At 40.2% G+C, this 16,795-nt stretch overlaps 1 protein-coding gene across 1 annotated transcript in view; it reads left to right on the top strand.

The window, feature by feature from the left end:
* The first annotated feature begins 4,144 nt into the window (after positions 1-4,144).
* TBC1D2B (TBC1 domain family, member 2B) overlaps positions 4,145-16,795 on the top strand; it is a 22,090-nt gene continuing 9,439 nt past the window's right edge. The window contains exons 1-6 of the mRNA XM_008936915.1: positions 4,145-4,301; positions 9,010-9,175; positions 12,130-12,287; positions 13,291-13,517; positions 14,432-14,824; positions 16,214-16,324. Coding sequence (XP_008935163.1) covers positions 4,166-4,301; positions 9,010-9,175; positions 12,130-12,287; positions 13,291-13,517; positions 14,432-14,824; positions 16,214-16,324 — 1,191 coding nt within the window. The 5' untranslated portion in view covers positions 4,145-4,165. The remainder of the gene's footprint in view (positions 4,302-9,009; positions 9,176-12,129; positions 12,288-13,290; positions 13,518-14,431; positions 14,825-16,213; positions 16,325-16,795) is intronic.

Here is a 16,795-nt window from a genome sequence, read left to right as displayed (position 1 = left end):
ATCAGCAGCAACACCTCTCACTAGATCAAGTTGTGCAAGGCCCCATCCAACCTGATCTTGAACAACTCCAGTGATGGAGCAGCCAGAGCTTCCCTGGGCAACCTGTTCCACTGTCTTGCCATCTCCACAGGGAAGAACCTATTCCTTACATCTAAATCTCCACTCTTCCAGATAGCAGCTGTTAGCCCTCATCCTATCACTACAAGCCCTTGCAAAAAGTCCCTTCTCTGCTTTCTTGTAGGCTGCCTTCACATCCTGGAAGGCAGCATAGGTAGTTGTTTTCCCAAAATAATTCTCTTGTTTGTGTCACGTGTGCATCAGAAGGCAGTTCCTGCAGCATCCTTCATGTGAGAATATAGGGGAATGGTTTTAAGTAAATGATAATTTTCTGTCATTTATGTTGAAAAATACATGGGACTGTATGTCTCTTCACTTAGAGTGTCTTTTTTTGCTACTGTTGCCTGCAAGTTTGCAATAGTAATTCCTTATTGTGCACCAGGTCAGATGGCATTTTGGTTTTTTTTTTTTTCTTCTCACAGAGATGCCTCCATTAAAATGTGACTAGCCTAGCTTCTTTCTTACTGCAGTGCCATGCTGTAGTTTAGTAAAAATTTTTGTGAGATTCCATGGCTACTGCATCTAGTTAAATGTTCTGTCTCTCATGGTGGGCAGCAGCCAAATACTCAGAAGTTTTGAGAAAGGGGGCAAGCCTGGAAGTGTTCATATCTCTGACAGGTAAAGTGAATTAAATGTTTGCAAATTTGTCTTCTGTTTAGGAGTAGGGGAAGAAGGAAACTCAAAATATTCTATGTGTGGTTTTTAAAATCAAAAGTCAATTTTAAACAAGCTTCAGAGTTTAATTTTGTTTAAACAAAACTAATTTTAAAGATTCTCAGGATACTCTTTTACTTGTAAATTAAATAATTAAGATGTCTGCATAAACTCAGTGAAAACTGTTCAAAGGGAGTGGAAAATTCTGTATGAGAAAAAAGACTGCGAAGGAGGGAGGCAAAGTAACAGGCAGGGTGCTGCAGCAGTAGGGTACCAAGTAATCATTGGGAAAAATACTTTAAGGGAGTGAGAAGCATGTACTGCTTTGCTGTCCTGTTTTATGCTGAAGGACCATAACTGCTAACTGATGCAGTGTGTAAAAGTTACATCAGTTGTAAACTGAGGACGTGTATGTGCTGCTCAGCAGAGAACAAGGGTGACTGGGAATGTAAAAGTAAAAACAAGGTGCAACTCCAATAAAATCAATTCATGGTTTTCTAAAGACTGTTGGGGAGAGCATAATGGACAAACTGTGAAGGCGGCTCATTAGGTTGAACTAGGTGGGCAAAAGTTAATTGTAGGCATAACTTAGATGGGCTCCAGATAAATTGCCTCATTAGCTATGTTGTGGTAGCAAAGAGGGCCACTGAAGTACTACATCCTGTGTTGGTGCAAGTTCTCTGAATTCTTGGTGGTTTTCTTCTTGAGCACAGTAAAACACTGATTTACAAGGCCTGTGTACAATTCTATCAAAAGGGAATATAGACTGTCAAATGGACCAGAAATGAAGACTTGAAGATGGGATTAAACTTCAAAGGAAATCCTTTTGTGTTAGAAACAGAAGGGGAGTTTACTCTTTGTGAAGTGTTGAGTCATTAAACTTAAAGCCTGCTGCTGTGGTCATTCCAGAACTGCCAGTGATGGATATATGGGTTGATGTTTCCCAGTGTTCAGTCCTTTGACACTTTTTGAGAAACCTCATAGACACTTTTAGACTATTTCTTTTCTATATCTTTTTTATGAGAGGAATGTTTTCCTCCATTTTCCTGGGAGCAAGCAAGTGTATGTATATGAAACTAATTTTCATTTCAGTTTAGAAATACCTTGCTTACCTACCTTTCTCAACAACTGAGAAAAGTGCAGACACCTGCAGTGTCCTCTTGTGTCACTATTGATTTATCAGTGTTTCCTTCATTTATGCATCTCCTGTCTTCTCATATGTCTGATGTAGTGAGAGGAACTGGAGAAGCAGGTCCAGGAATAACTGTGCCTGTTTTCTGATTAACTTCCTTGCATAGTGCTTTGGAGCCACTTGCTGTAGGATGTTGTGTATGTTAAAGCTTATACAGGTATGAAAAGACAAATCGTAAAACAAAAATCTCTCTCTGTTCTAGCTAACCACTGAGATGGCAGATTGCTGAGCCAGAGGGGGCACCTGGGGAATTTCAGTTCTTGTTTGCCATATTCCTTATGCTCTGTCTTGTAATTAGCTGCTCTCAGGATCAAAACGTGGTGGTCAATGGATCTTCACTTTGGCTAGTCCAAAAGTGTTCTCATGTCAAAAATGAAGACAAATCTGTGCTTGTTATGTGCTTTATATTCCTTCGTAAGGAAATCTGTGTTGTTTGTTGCTCTTTCCTCTTTTGCAGCTATGCCCTGCACAGGTACCCTCTTCAGCTGTGGTAGAACAGGAAGCTAGCCGAAATTAAGTTGTCTTTAAAGAGTAAACACAGTCAGTTGCCCAAGTGAAATGCTGGGGTTTGAACCCCGAGCCCCCAAATTAAGGTTGACATATGGGTGATTCCCACAGCCCTTCATAAAGAGGTGGTGAGTTTGCCTTATAGCTTCCCCCCAGGGTGCAGCCGGCCCTGCAGGGAGAGCCATAAGGGAAATGAGCCCCAGGGGTCCCACATTGAGTTGACAAAGGCCAGGTGTCTGCTTGGGGTTAAAAGCTGGGACCACCTGCAGGGAGTCAGGAGTGTCTGTCTGTGGAGTGCACTCCACAGAGCTTCCTGGTTGGGGAAGGACCTCCTGACTCTCCCTGGAGCTTGGCCCCAGTCTGCTTAAGACCTTTGTGAACGCGAGCTGATCAGGTGAGAGTCACTATGTGGTCACCTTTCTCTTATGTGTTCAGCTTGCTGGTCTGACTGTTTCCCATGCCAACTATGGGCAACCTCAGGTCTCTGTTTGTACCCCCTGTTGTGGGCCGAGTCACATCTTTTGTGGGATCGTTGGGGGTGGTGTCATTTATGTACCAGCTGGTTGACTTGTTTGTACCCCCGGTGGTCATTCATATCATAATGTTTTTGTTTATAATACAGTCTGTGTATTGGTTCGTCTTCCTGATGGTGCTGTCATTTTTGTTGGGCCTGGTCATTGGCAAAACACCAAGTAATTAAGGTTTTTCACTGATAATACTACCAAGCTCTTTGGGAGAAGGCAGGAAAAAGACTAGCTGAAAGATAATCACTCGGGGTGCTTACCAGGCGAAGGACTTAGGTGAGCCTCTCTTCACAAGGGTTAACTTTGTGTTCCTGAACATACCTTGTTACTGGTGTCGGGTGCCTCGCCTTGGCTGGTGGCTGAGGTTGTGTGTTGGAATAGAAATTACTTTTCCAAGTGCAATGTCAGCTAACATCTCTTAGTCTCTTGTTGATATTTGTAGATTGTTGTTTGACACACCTTGAAATTACTCTTACAGCTGTGATTCTTCCTGAAGCTTAAAGTTGTGTATGAATTCTTGATCGCTTTATTGCCTGTTCATGTTAATGACTGTAGGCTTATAGATTAAATATTCTCATTTGGGTACTTTTGTTTTAAATATGACTTTTCTATGGAAGTTAGCTCATGGGATCCTCAAATAATATGGTATGTAGATGTAGTCAGTAAGGTAAGAGGCATTACAATGCACTATTAATTTGTTGTTTCCTGCTGGTAATAAAGCAAGTTAAAAAAGGAAAAAGAGAATCTTCCTGAGTGTGTGGGACCTTTTTATTTCTTAATACGTATTTCTAGTTTATATATATAAAGTTAGGCTTTTTGTGTAAAGTGTAAGATGCTGTTGCTGCCTTTCCTCATGTTTTTGTGTAAAACTGGAGGGGAAAAAAATGCATGTGACTACTTCTAATGGAAAATGGATTTGGCATGAAAGTCAATGATGTGGATGTGTGCACGTGGTGTAACCAGTACATTGGTGGTTATTTCTTTTAAATCATACTGGGCTTGGGTGGTGATACCTTGCTGGTCTGCTAATTACCTGAGGTTTGGGTTGTGTGGTGTTTGCTTTTTTTTTTTTTTTTTAATTGCGTTTGGAATTACTGTATTCATATACTGAAGACAGTGGTTTCATCATCACCTCTGATTCTTTGTGTTGCAGGCTGCAACTCGTCAGGATATGACCTACTGGCTTCAGGAACTTCAGCAGAAGAGGTGGGAATATTGTAACAACCTAGATGCAGCCAAAAGGGACAGCCGAACTTCCCCTACACCAAGTGACTTTTCCAAAGGTCTTGTTGCCAAAGACAACCCTGGTAGGTTTAAAATTTGACTGAAAACAGAATGCATGTTTCCATTCAGTTAATCAGTACTCCACATAGCACTTGGATAGACAACAGTCTTAGGAAGTTTTTGTCGCATCTTGTTATCAAGTAACTCTAGGTAAACTTTGCAAAAATTATTTGACATAAATATAATTTTATGTATGATTTTGTACCTCTTATGAAACCTGTCGATTTTTCCAAAGATTTTTAGGGATGAGATAAAATGGTGTGGTCCTATGACCAGGTTTCTTTAAGTGGCAAAGTACTGTGTGGGTTAGGTAAGTAGTCTTTTAGTGGTTGCAGTGTCTTTTAAAACTGAGTTTTTTGAGGATCCTGAGAGATAAACTCCAGTTTTTAGTGGGAACAGCTGTATTTTGTATTCTGAATGACCGTACTTTGTTCCTGAAAAAGTATGTGATGGTGGATCTATTTGACTGTGATAAAAATGTCATGTGTTTTAGAACTGGGAGACAATTTGCGCTGATACTACAGGGGTGAAACTCAGTCTTCATAATACTTTTAGCCAAGCAAAATGTCACTTTAGACTAGCATCAGAGTTTTCAAAATGTATCGGTGTATTACACAAAGTTATTCTTTATTTTTGACTACACTGCTTAGACAATTCTGCATTGTTTTATTCCCAAATCTTTTCAGAAATGGATCCCTTGCTGATTTCTGTTATCTGTGCATAAGACTGAGTAAAATCCTGTTCTGGGCCAAGTTAGGCATGTTAGGAAAGCTCTCTTGGGTTTAAACGAAGTCTTGAGGTCAGGCATATTTCATCAACAAATTTTTATATTCTGTGGATTTCAATTTGTTCATACTGTAAACTGAGAAATGTTAAGTCGTCTTTTCCACCCTTCTCTCCCCTCCCCCAGTTCAGCTCTCATGCTGCAGCATTGTCCTCTAACCCACTTTACTGCTTTCTTTTGAGAGCAGTCTGCTGTGGCTGCTTGCTCAACCACAGCTGGCTTGAGAGCATGTGTTTTTGAAGGGCCTCAGCAGGATGCTCCAGCTACACCTATCTAACAGCGAGTCACTGCTTAAGGAAATGCTCAGCTCTCTCCCTTGATCTAGCACTGGTGCTAGTCTCATCTTTCCTTATGCTGCTGCAGGGGGTGCAGCTAAGAAACATCTTTTTCTTCTGATCAGTTTTTGGCCAATGCAGCTTCCTGAAGTGCTTTACTGCAGCAACAGTTGAGCGCCAGGATTAGCCCAAGAGAATTGTTGGGAATACAAAGTGGGATCGTTTGAAACCACCTTTCTGGCAGCAGACAGTCTGGTTAGCAGCTTGTCAAGCCTTATGCTACGAGAATGTGTTGGTGTGCAAAGATGTAACAGTTGGAAAGGGTTACTTTTCAGTAAAAAAAGAAAAGTAAAAAAAGTGAAAAAAATAAATTAAAAAAACACAGGCTTTTGCTCTTTCAGACTTTTGCCTTCCAACCTTTAGCCTCTCATTCTCTGCTGCAGTCTCCCTTGTATTTCCTGGTGTTTCTGACCCTGAGCTGACCTGGTCGAGTTGAAAAGTTAGCCAAAAAGGAAGAGTGGTTGTGTATTTTTTTCTTTTTCTGCTAGGTTAATGCGTGGAATATATTTACTGTGCAATCAGGTGACTTCCAGAGCTAATGGAAGGGAGGGAACAATACAGAGCAGATAAATACGGGAAGACAGCAAAGCAGTGAGGCAGGACTGCCCTCTTTTGGCAGCAGACTGTTAGATCAAATCAACTATAATGCATAACTTGGCCCCAGATCTCTGTTCTTTCTTGTCTGAGCTACTTCCCTCAGAGCTTAGGTACCCTGTGAAATGAACCTGCTGTCACTGTGGTCTGTGTAGGTCCTGTTCCCCCACTCCTGCTTTGCATCAGATCTAGCAATTGTAATCCAGCCACTTTAGATCACTGGTCTGATACTTGCTATTCTTGTAAATTTTTGGGTGTTTTCTGGGTCACCAAGCTGAACCAATTTGTGTGATATTATTAATTTTTAAAAAAAAAACTATTATTACTGAATGTGGTGCAAAGAATGTCAAGATAATATACGTGAACTGAGCAGACCCATCCCTTTCAGGGACAGGCTGCAGTTCAGTGGCATTATGTATAATTTGAAACTGTTTCTAGTGTATCTCATTTTTGAGGACAAGTCACTGATGACTGTATCATTGACTGCAGTGTTTAAGTAGGGATCTTCTTCTGGGGAAAATGCCTGAATGTTTGATGATTGTTTCTGCTTTTTAAACAAGTACTCCAAAAGTTTTCTATAGAGTTGTGGGACTCTTTAAGGCACTGATTCCATGTTGATGACTAAAATACGTGGATACGTGTCTTGTGTGTTTGCTTTTTTGTTGTTTGTTTGGTTTTTTTAAGCGACTGTGCATTTGGTGATGCCCTTTATACTGGAGCATAGAAATCTGTTTTGCTAGTGCTTGAGTACAGATGCTATCACTAATGTTCTAAACGGGGAAGTAGTATGTCTTCAGTCCAGGAACAAAACTGCTCACTGTAGTCTTGCCTGTTTTGTCCCATTATCCTTTCTCCCCCCTTAGTTTTGGAATCTGAACAAACTGGAACATAGGAAATCTAAGGCATTGCTTATGGATCAAGCTTGACAAGTTTTTAAGAAAATTCAAAGTAGTGAAAAATACTGTATTTTTCCAGGTGGGCTGTGTGAAAGCTAATGTTACAAAAATGGTTCTCTGAGATTTGTCATGGAGCTGCCTTAGCATCACTGTTGGAGGAAATGCATTTATTAGAAATTCAGCTCTTGAGCAATTAATTTATCTGGGCCATGCTATAAAAAGATTTTGTAGCCTTGTCAAATCATACAGGTAGAAGATAACATAAGCTGTAAGTATGAATAAGTATGAAAACAGAATGTTCGTATTGCAGTCTGTTTTTTTGGTGTCTGTACATTTTTTTTGGTGTGGTGATTGTTTTTTAATATTTTTTTCTTTTTTTTTTGATCTGAAATCTGCATCTTTCCCCTTTATTAGACACCGAATATGATCAAAAATTAGTTTTATTAAATGTATCTTAGCTGAATTGTGGTTGGATGAAATAGCCAAGTTCCAGAAGAATTGGGGATTTTGTTTGGCCAATAAGGCACTGAAGCTGTTTGTCAGTGCTGTTCAGAAGAGTTGTCGAGGCAGCGTAGGTTGTACCTGTGCTTGAAAGATGACGTGATAAACTTCTGTTTCATATAACATTTTGCAGGAGAGATTTGAGTGATTTTGAGAGGGATTTGAGAGGTTTGTAGTGTCAATGATCTTTTTTATGTTTGGTATTCTTTGTCACAAAATGTTGTGTCTTTCTACTTCTTATGATAATGGGCTAAATAAAAATAACCATCTGCTGAGTAAGTGGGGAGCATATTGCTTAAAGATAGTCTTCTTGGCTGCTAGTGCTGAGTAATCTTCAAAACAAAGACTGAAAGGTGTACCAGTGCTAAAACAGAGTATCCTAACTTCCCAGGGTTTTTCCCTTCCTGAAGAGAGTTGTTGAACTCAGAAGTCCATACAGTGTGTTACTTTCTAATATAACGTCTGAATCAAGTCTGAGGGTGTTCTCAAACTTTTTTAATCCACTGCGATACTTTCTGAATTATATGGAAAAAAGTCTGAAAATTACATTTGAGCTTGTTTTTAACCCGCCTATTCAGAGAGTTTGTAGAAGGCCACAGACTATTTTATGCTTCTCTATAATGCTTTTGCTATTTGTAGTGTATTCCATACTCTGCACTTCCTATTCCCTCTGCCTGCTGGAGGAGGGTTGAGGGGGAAAGCCAGCTATCCACAATAATGGAAACACTGAGGTAATTTGTACTGTAGAATCTGTAGTATATATGTTGGAGAGTGTGGTGTGGCGTGATGGAGACCTGGCTAGCTCTGTTGGATTGGCTTGGATCCTCTGGACTTTAATAGCTGTGGCTCAGGGCTAGTGCCAGTTCTTGGCTGGTTCCTGTGGAGCCCTTCAGAACCTGCACGAGTTTGCTGGGCCTGAGCTGCATGTCTGCATGGCTCTGTGCCTGATCTGTAGATTTGCTGAAGTGCACAGGAGAGTTTGGCTGGATGAATTTAGGTGTAGGTGCATTCAGTTCAACCAGAGCTAGTAAGTCCTTGCTGATTCAGTAGGTCTCTGGCGAGTGCTCATGTTATTGGCCTGGGAACGCCCAGGCTGGATTTGTACAGAGCTAGCTCAAGTCCATTAAGCTTATTTACTTGCAGCAGCAGTGTCACTTTTAGGGTGAATAACTTCTAGGATGAAGCACACCCTGAAAGCTATATCGTAGTATTTTTGTGACTTTCTTCCTGACTTAGGAGTTCTGATTGACCTGAGCTTGTTTTACAGGGGGGTTTTGTGGATTAATATAATTAATTGTTATGGCTTTATAGCTGCTTGTGCTAGATCAATCCATATTGGCTAATCGAGATTGTAAATCACTAATGAAATAATGCTTTGTGAGTATCACACAAGTCCTATTATCAGAAATATGTGGCTGCAGTGAGGGCTCACTGAGGGAAAGACTTTGCTTTTTTTAAAATTCATTTGAACAGAGCATAAAGTTATACTGCAGTTAAATAAAACCCTAAGTATATTACTAGCAGGTTCAATAGCATTACTTTATATTGTCGCTATTCTTTTACTTACTGAAAGTTTTGCCTGTTTTTCTTTTTCTCGCTCTCTTTTTTTATTTTAACATAGATTTGAATATCCTAAGTCAAAATGCTTCGGCAGAGAGAGCTAGAAATATTCTAGCTGTGGAGACTTCTCCTACAGATCTGGTGGGAGAACAAGCAGCTTCCCAACCTGCACCAGTCCAACCAAGTGCCATTAATTTCTCACTTAAACAATGGAGCACTGAAATCAAGTAAGTTTGGAATGTGGGGTAAAGATTTATCATGAGATTGATAGATGGTGGCAGAGACTGTTCCCTACTGAAAGATGTATGTATGTGGTAGGCAGAGATTTTTGGATGAACTAGGGGTGGTGGATCAGTGTGTTGGACTGTACCCTTCAAGTGTTCAATTTATTTATTTCTGTTTCTTTATGCTACTTGTTTGAAAGGCATAGCTGAACATTGTTGTGTTAGCATTACTGATACCTGAAAAGAAGACTCAAGTCCTGCAAAGCATTCCCGGTGATGGCTCTGCTCTCTGAACACAGTAGTATTCATAATATTTAGTGCTTATGAAGTATTTTTAGTGGTAAAAATAAAAAAAATAAATCATTCTTAATTTTCTTCTTAGAAAAAAAATAAGCATGTCACCGATTTGAAATTGGTATAGTTAGAATTCTTGAGCAAAAATGTGGCAGACCCTCCCTGAAGATCAGGAAACCCACATCTTATCACCTCAGTCCTAGTGAGTTTACTCTTTAGTATTAATTGCCTTAAGGAAAGCAGTTGCACTGGTTTTCAGCTCTCCTGTTATGGTTTCTTTTTAAATGGTTTCTATACTTTGCTCAGTCCACATAGATGGATCTTCCACTTCTACTCAAAGGATGTTACAGTGCGTTTAGGTGTATTCCTGTTTACTTGGAATTAGTGTTTCTGACTTTTTAAAATGACTTTTTCTTGATTTTGTTGTTTTGTTTATTTTTGACTTGCAGATGGTATGCTTTGGGGAAGTCTAGCTAGAATGACAATGTCAGGGTAAGCTGCTCAGTGTTGCCTGCTTGGTGTGTGTTTATTTTTTTTTTTGTAACTGAGCAGACAGGGAACAGTGGAGTTGTCGTTGAGAAGCACTTGGGATGAAAATGGCTGCAGGAAAATATTTCCAGTGGCAGTGGTCAGGCAGATATGGTAGCATGGCCTTTAAGAGTGGGCCTTTCTCTGTATGGCTGTGATGCTTGTGGCTTGAAGTCCTTGTAGATCTCTGGGAATAAACATCTAAGCAAATTTCACACTGAAGCTCATTCAGGCTGAATGCTGCCCTCCCCCATTCCACTCTCTGGAGATACTCAGCTGCAGTGATTCATCTGTCCATCTGAAAATGCTCCTGGGAAAATAATATTTATTGTGTCTACTAACAGATTAATTTTTTATTTAATTCTGTGGGATTTTTTTTGTATAGAGTGCTCTAGTGCCCCCATGTGCTTCAAATTTTAAAGCCTGTATTCCCCCCTGCAAGCTGACACCAGTGGGAGATGCTGTCTTCATCAGGATTGTTTATCTTGCTCAAACATCCTCTTCTGAGCTCTTGAAAAGTCATTTTGCAGAGGATTTATTGAGCCAGCAGCTAAAATCTGCAGTGTGATGTGCAGAGTTGTGGACTGTCTCTGGCCGGGTATTCCATTACTGGGATAAGAGTCTCACAACCCTGCTGCCTGAACCCCTGACACATTTATTCACATTAGCATTGGCTTTGCAGTGACGTGTCTTCAAAGCTGTGGACTAGCATTATCCCTGCCTGGTTTGAGCACTTATAGAATCATTGTGGTTGGAAAGGACCTCAAGGATCATCAAGTCCAACCTCCATCCCAGCATTTCCCTAACCACTCGACCATAGGCTCAAGTGCTGCATCTACTCGATTTTGAACACCTCCAGGGATGACAATCCCACCACCTCCCTGGGCAGCCTGTTCCAGTGTCTAACCCCTCCCTCAGTCAAGAAATTCTTCCTAATATCTAATCAAAACCTCCCTGGTGCAACTTGAGGCCATTTTCTCTCATCCTATCATCAGTAATTTGGGAGAAGAGACCAACACCAGATCCCCTACAACCTCCTTTTAGGTAGTTGTAGAGGGCAATAAGGTCTCCTTCTCAGTCTCCTCTTCTCTAGACTGAACAACCCCAGTTCCCTCAGCCGGTCTTCCTAAGCCATGTTTTCCATCCCTCTCACCAGCCTCGTTGCCCTTCTCTGGACCCGCTCCAGCACCTCCATGTCCTTCTTATCCTATGGTGCCCAAAACTGGACACAGGCCTCAAGGTGTGGTCTCACCAGTGCCGAGTCCAGGGGCACAATCACCTCCCTGCTGCTGGTCACACCATTTCTGATACAGGCCAGGATGTCCTTGGCCTAAAATATTAAACTGTTTTGTATGGATTGTTGTAGTTGAACTTTGTCTCTAGTTTAACAAAGACTTCACAATATTGAGCTACGTTTATACTCATGGACCTAAGAGTTGACTTAAACATTCCTAATTGCATGATGGTTGTGGGGGAAGTTGGATAATCTCATCCTGCTCACAAAACATACTGTTCTGTAGAATTATTGGGCTGGAATTTAGAGGTTACCCCTGAAATATTCTTGCAGATAATTGGCAACATTCCACCTCAGGACAGAGAAACTGCTAAGGAGTCTGTCATCAGCAATTCAGCTACAACAGGTCTCTTGGATGATACGAATTTTGACATTAATACAGGATTTGACGCTATAACATACATATGTTTTGACTGCATGCTGTTCTCTTTAATGCTTGGCAGTTATCCTAAAAATCTAAGCTACAATAACTGATCAATAAAGAGATGCTGTTTCTAAATTCTTATTTTTGTTCTGTTTTTTTTCTTCAAAACAAGAATATTATCAAAACAAGAAGAAAACAGGATGGCACAAAAGACTGCAGTGGTCTCCTAGATATTAATGTATTGTTAAAGCAAAGTAATTCTTCTGTTGAAACATAAGACTGTCGGTTGCAGGTGCTCTTTAGTAGATTATGTTTACGTTCTTGGAGCTTTTATTTGGTATTGGTTTTGACTGTGTTTTAGCTTATTTTTTGTTAGCACTGTTTCAGGTGCAGTGATTGTCTCGAAAAAAAATCTCTTTCTAAAAAGAATGCAAACCGGGGAAATCTTTGTTGCTTTTCCTGCTGTCTTTTTCACAGAAATTCAATGTCCTCTTTAAGAAAAGGAAATAATGAAAACCGGAAGAGCATATTTTATACCACTGAAGAGTGGGAATTGCTGGATCCAACCCCAAAAGACTTGGAGGACTCGATGGCCCTGGAAGAAAAGAGGAAGCACCTGGCAGAAGGAAATAAAGGTAGAAGTGGGAGGAAAGAAGGGGAGTGAGCATATGCCATACCTTCTTTTTTACAGTCTGTTATGTCTGTCTCTAGGAACTAAGTGGAAGCTTTTTTTTTTTTTTTTTTTTGCAAACCACATCCAGAGCTCTGTTTATTCTTTTAAAAAATTCAGTTCCTTATGTTGTATTTGGGGTCCCCTGCCATTCAGATACAATAAAATAACTACAAAGCCTTGTTATCCGCTGTTTCAGGTTCCCTGAGCATGTTACCATATTTAGTTTTGTCACTTGAGTTGTAGATTGTCAGGATAAAGGGAAATTTTGAGGCTTTTGATTACTGAGTTGTGTCGCTCCTTGAAGAAGAATTTGTCTTGAGATTCTCAAGTATGTATAAGCGTGACACATATTTTCTTCTGAAATGGGGAAAATGGAGGGATGCCTATGCAGTGATAGCTCATCTGTGCATTCTGTCTAATTCTTGCATTTGACCTGGCATAACCTTGTGAAGACACTTTTAGATCTAATTGAGAGCAGTTTCGCTGATATCCAAGTGATTTAATCTGTTAGAAAGCATTCTTCTCTCTAAGAGTACCCCCGTGGTTATGTAAATGGAGGTGAAACCTTACACTGAATGCCTCTTAAAAGAACTGTATGCTGTGATATCAGTGATGCTTTTGCTCTGATCGCCTCTGAGCTACTGATTATTTGAAGCAAAGTTTACTTTGCCATAGTTAGGGGTACCTTTTCTGTAATGAAGGGTAAAGTTCGCTTTATGTCTTATTTCACAAGTGTCCATATATGAGCTAAATCTTGTACCTGGGAGGGGAGGAGACCAAGCTACATACTTTTCCCACTGAAGGAAGTGACTTGGAAAATGAGGCATGTTTAACGCTATGGTATCAGGCTGTTCAAATGCTGCTTAGGGTCTAATTTTAATGAACATATTTTGAAAAGGAAGTCTGAATGCTTTGAAATGCCTTTTTACTAAGTTAACTGAACTAGAAGAAATTGTTTTATGCAGGACTGACTAGTTCAGCTTTTCCATTCGATTTTGGCCGCATTCCACACAAAACAAGGCGCCCGTTAAAAGACATGATTGGATCAAGCAAAAACCGAAACAGCAGCGACTCTTCCCCAACTGAATGGTGTTCTGGTAATGGCAACAAGCTAGTCTCTGAACTGCAGCTGAAGTATCAAAGCCAGCAAGAAGAGTTGGAAAAGCTGAAGAAAGATCTTTTGAGCCAAAAGGTAACTAAGCCTTCAGGCAAAGTGCACAGAAGCAAACAGATGGGGCAAGTGGCTGTGAGTTTACCTTTTATGGCTATCTAATGGCATTAAGAGCTAGTTAGTTGTCACTTAGCACCATTATTTTGTAACACTTGTTTACAAAAAGCCTGGAAAGAAAAAGGACCAGGTTTTATGTCTGTTGAAGGTAAGATCCCTGAACAAAACTTTCATTTGCACAATGCTCATTAACTTGGTTTATACATCTTTTTTATTCTCTGAAGACAGCTTTCTTCAGTATCTGACAGGACCCTGGCAGATAATCACAGCTTCTTTTGCCATTAGTACCTGTAATTACTAAGTCAGTTCAAGTCCTTTTTGTTTTCTTTGTTGTTTTTTGATTCTTTTAATTCTGCAGGGGAGGGTCAGGGTGTGGGGCTGACTTGTATCTCTCATCCAGCTGTTCAGTAATTGTTAGTTTCTTCTCAGACCTTTCTAAAGACTATAGTTTGATATTTGACACTGTAGATCCATCTCTGTCCTGTTCACTTTTCTTTTGTTGGGTTGAAATAAAACCACAATAATTTAGGTTTTGACCTTCATGCTTTTTATCTTCTTACAACAGGGCTCCTTAAAAGTAAACCCCTTTTAGCTTCCAAGTAACTACTGGGCCACAGCTGTCAGCTACTCTTAGCAAACCTGTTGTAGCCTTTCTAGGCAGGATCCTTAGCTCAGAGAAAGATATTTAAGCCATCCGTATAGGCCAGTCATTTTAAGGTGTTAGACTGCTAGAAATCACATCATGTAAATGTTTCCTTTTTTCCTGAAAACACCACCTTAAATTCTTTTGCAAGGTTGTGATTCAGATGCAAAACCTGTTCCAGAGCTTTCTTTTGCTCGACTTAATGTTATTACAATTTCTTTTTTGAAATTCTCAGGAACTTGTGCGACTTCTGCAGCAAACAGTCCGATCTTCCCAATATGATAAATACTTTGCAAGCCGTCTTTGGGAGGGGGTTCCCAAAGACAAATTAGAGCTGTTGCACCAGAAAGACAACCAGATTTTGGGTCTCAACAACCAGCTTGAAAAGTTGAATCTGGAAAAAGATAGTCTCCAGCAGGAAGTAAAGAATCTGAAATGTAAAGTTGGAGAACTCAATGAGCAGCTGGGTATGTTGATGGAAACTATTCAAGCTAAAGATGAAGTGATCATGAAACTCTCTCATCAACTCAGTGAATGTGAGGATACTGTGTCCTCTCAGAGTGGAGCAGTAAATTCTTCCATGGCCACCTCTACTAATAAGGAACTACAGGAACTGGACAGACTAAAAGTAAGAGCAATGTCTCAGTCTTAACTGATAGGGGGAACCTCTACTGCCTACAAAAATTAGTCTCTAGTCTGCTGTACTGTTTGAGATCAACAGCAGTTCTCCAAGATACTCATCAACTAAGGCTTTGCCTGCTTGGAATCTATGCTTTGAACTGTTATGTGGCAGTCTAAAGAGGACTTTGAGCTGGTCTGTACATCTATAGTACAGTGCCCCATAATTTCAGTAATTTCATCATTTCTGTGGAGGAGTGATGTGAGAAATAAAGGAACAGGAAGAAGTAAGGGTAAGAGGAAAATACAAGCATAGAGGAAAGGAAGCAGAAAGCTTGTGGGTTTTGGTTTGGTGGGTTTTTGTTTTTATTTATTTATTTTTTTAAAATATCAAAAGTGAGGAAGCAAGGAACATGTGGAATGACAAAGGGTAAATCCAATGAGAAAAAAGGAGTATAAGAGCCTGTTTTAGTAATGCTGTTCCAGATCTTACCTTATATTTTTTTTCCTCTAATCTGCCTCAGCAAATGCCTCAGAAGTTCTTTAAGGAGTTACTGAAGTTACCCGCTTTGCTATAAACATACTTGTTTTGTGTTTGGATAAACATTGTGTTCCAGATAGATTAACATTTCAAGGGATTTGGAATACAACTGTCATTTAAAATATGTATAAAAGTTCATGATTTTCTTTCCAGTATATGAGCCTGGGAAAATACAGATTGAAACTAGAAATCAGTGGTATTGGCAGAAAGCAGATAAAAGCTTGTAGGTGCTGTGAAGTGTGGGAGCGCTGTAGTTGTTGGGAGGGTACCAACATTCCCTTGTCCCACAGCCTCAGGTTTCAGAGGTAGTATTTGTAGCCTGGAGCTGACTGGATTAAGCAAGGAAGCTTACCGCTAAGGATTTATATTTTTGTACCGAGGCAGACATCATACTTGTACTTTAAACAAGGACTGGTGAGGGCAGCTAAAACCCAAGGGGCGTTTTCCTCACCCTCCATTGCACTGCATGCTGTGTGCTTCTGGCTGCCGTGCAGCACCGTGCTCTCTGGTGTGCTCAGTCTGCTCGTTTCTGTGCTCCCCGCTAGTGTGGACCTGTAGGGCTGGGGCTGGGCCTGCCCTGGGACAGCGAGCAGCACCCAGCTGCCCTCTGCCCTTTCGGCACTCTGAGGGGTGCAGGTGAGGCACAGCACCTCCCTGCACACCTCCCTGCTCGTATGGCCCCTGTGTTTGATGTAGGTGAATTCTAAATAGAACACTTGATTTGATCCTGGTTTTTCTGAATGATAAGTCCTATTAGTAGCTCCTTGTTTTATATTCTAAGGTGTACTTTCCCTGGTAGGCACTTGCTGTTTATAAGATATTTTCATTAAAAATCCAGTTTGCTTTTTTTATCAACAGGACAATCTTCAGGGTTATAAGACCCAGAATAAATTTTTAAATAAGGAGATTTTGGAACTTTCTGCTCTACGAAGAAATGCAGAAGCAAGAGAGAGAGAATGGCAGGCAAAGGTCAGACTAACACAGCATATTGTCATTTTGGCTATGTCTAAAGCAAAAAAGTTCAGTTGCAAATCTACCTAGAGAATTTAACTGTGGAATGAAAATGTAATACTTAAATGTATGAAATGTGATAGCTTAAAAAAAAAATGTGTTAAGCACTGGAACTTTTTCATAACTTCTGAACACAGGCATATATATTTCTGAAAATACTGTTTTTTCAGAATTAAGGCTGTAGTCATTTTCTTTAAGTATGCAGAGGGCAGGATGTGTAAGGATTGATATGTTGCTGAGTAGAGCTCTCTCCTTAACAGCATGAAGGATTATTGCAATGTGGTTATTGGAACTTTGCAAATGTGTTTCTGTGTAGATGAATTGTGTGTGGAGAAGTTGTAGGTAAATAATGAAGGTTCCATTGCCTGGGGCTAGGAATAATGCACACATCTAAGGCAGAATACCTGTAGCTGTGGTTCAGTAGCGTTT

Source organism: Merops nubicus, unplaced genomic scaffold (assembly GCF_000691845.1).
Source record: "Merops nubicus isolate BGI_N331 unplaced genomic scaffold, ASM69184v1 scaffold4763, whole genome shotgun sequence".
In the NCBI taxonomy this organism is placed as follows: Eukaryota; Metazoa; Chordata; class Aves; order Coraciiformes; family Meropidae; genus Merops; species Merops nubicus.
The sequence above is the reverse complement of the archived record's forward strand: the minus strand, read 5'-3'. Positions and strand labels throughout refer to the sequence as shown.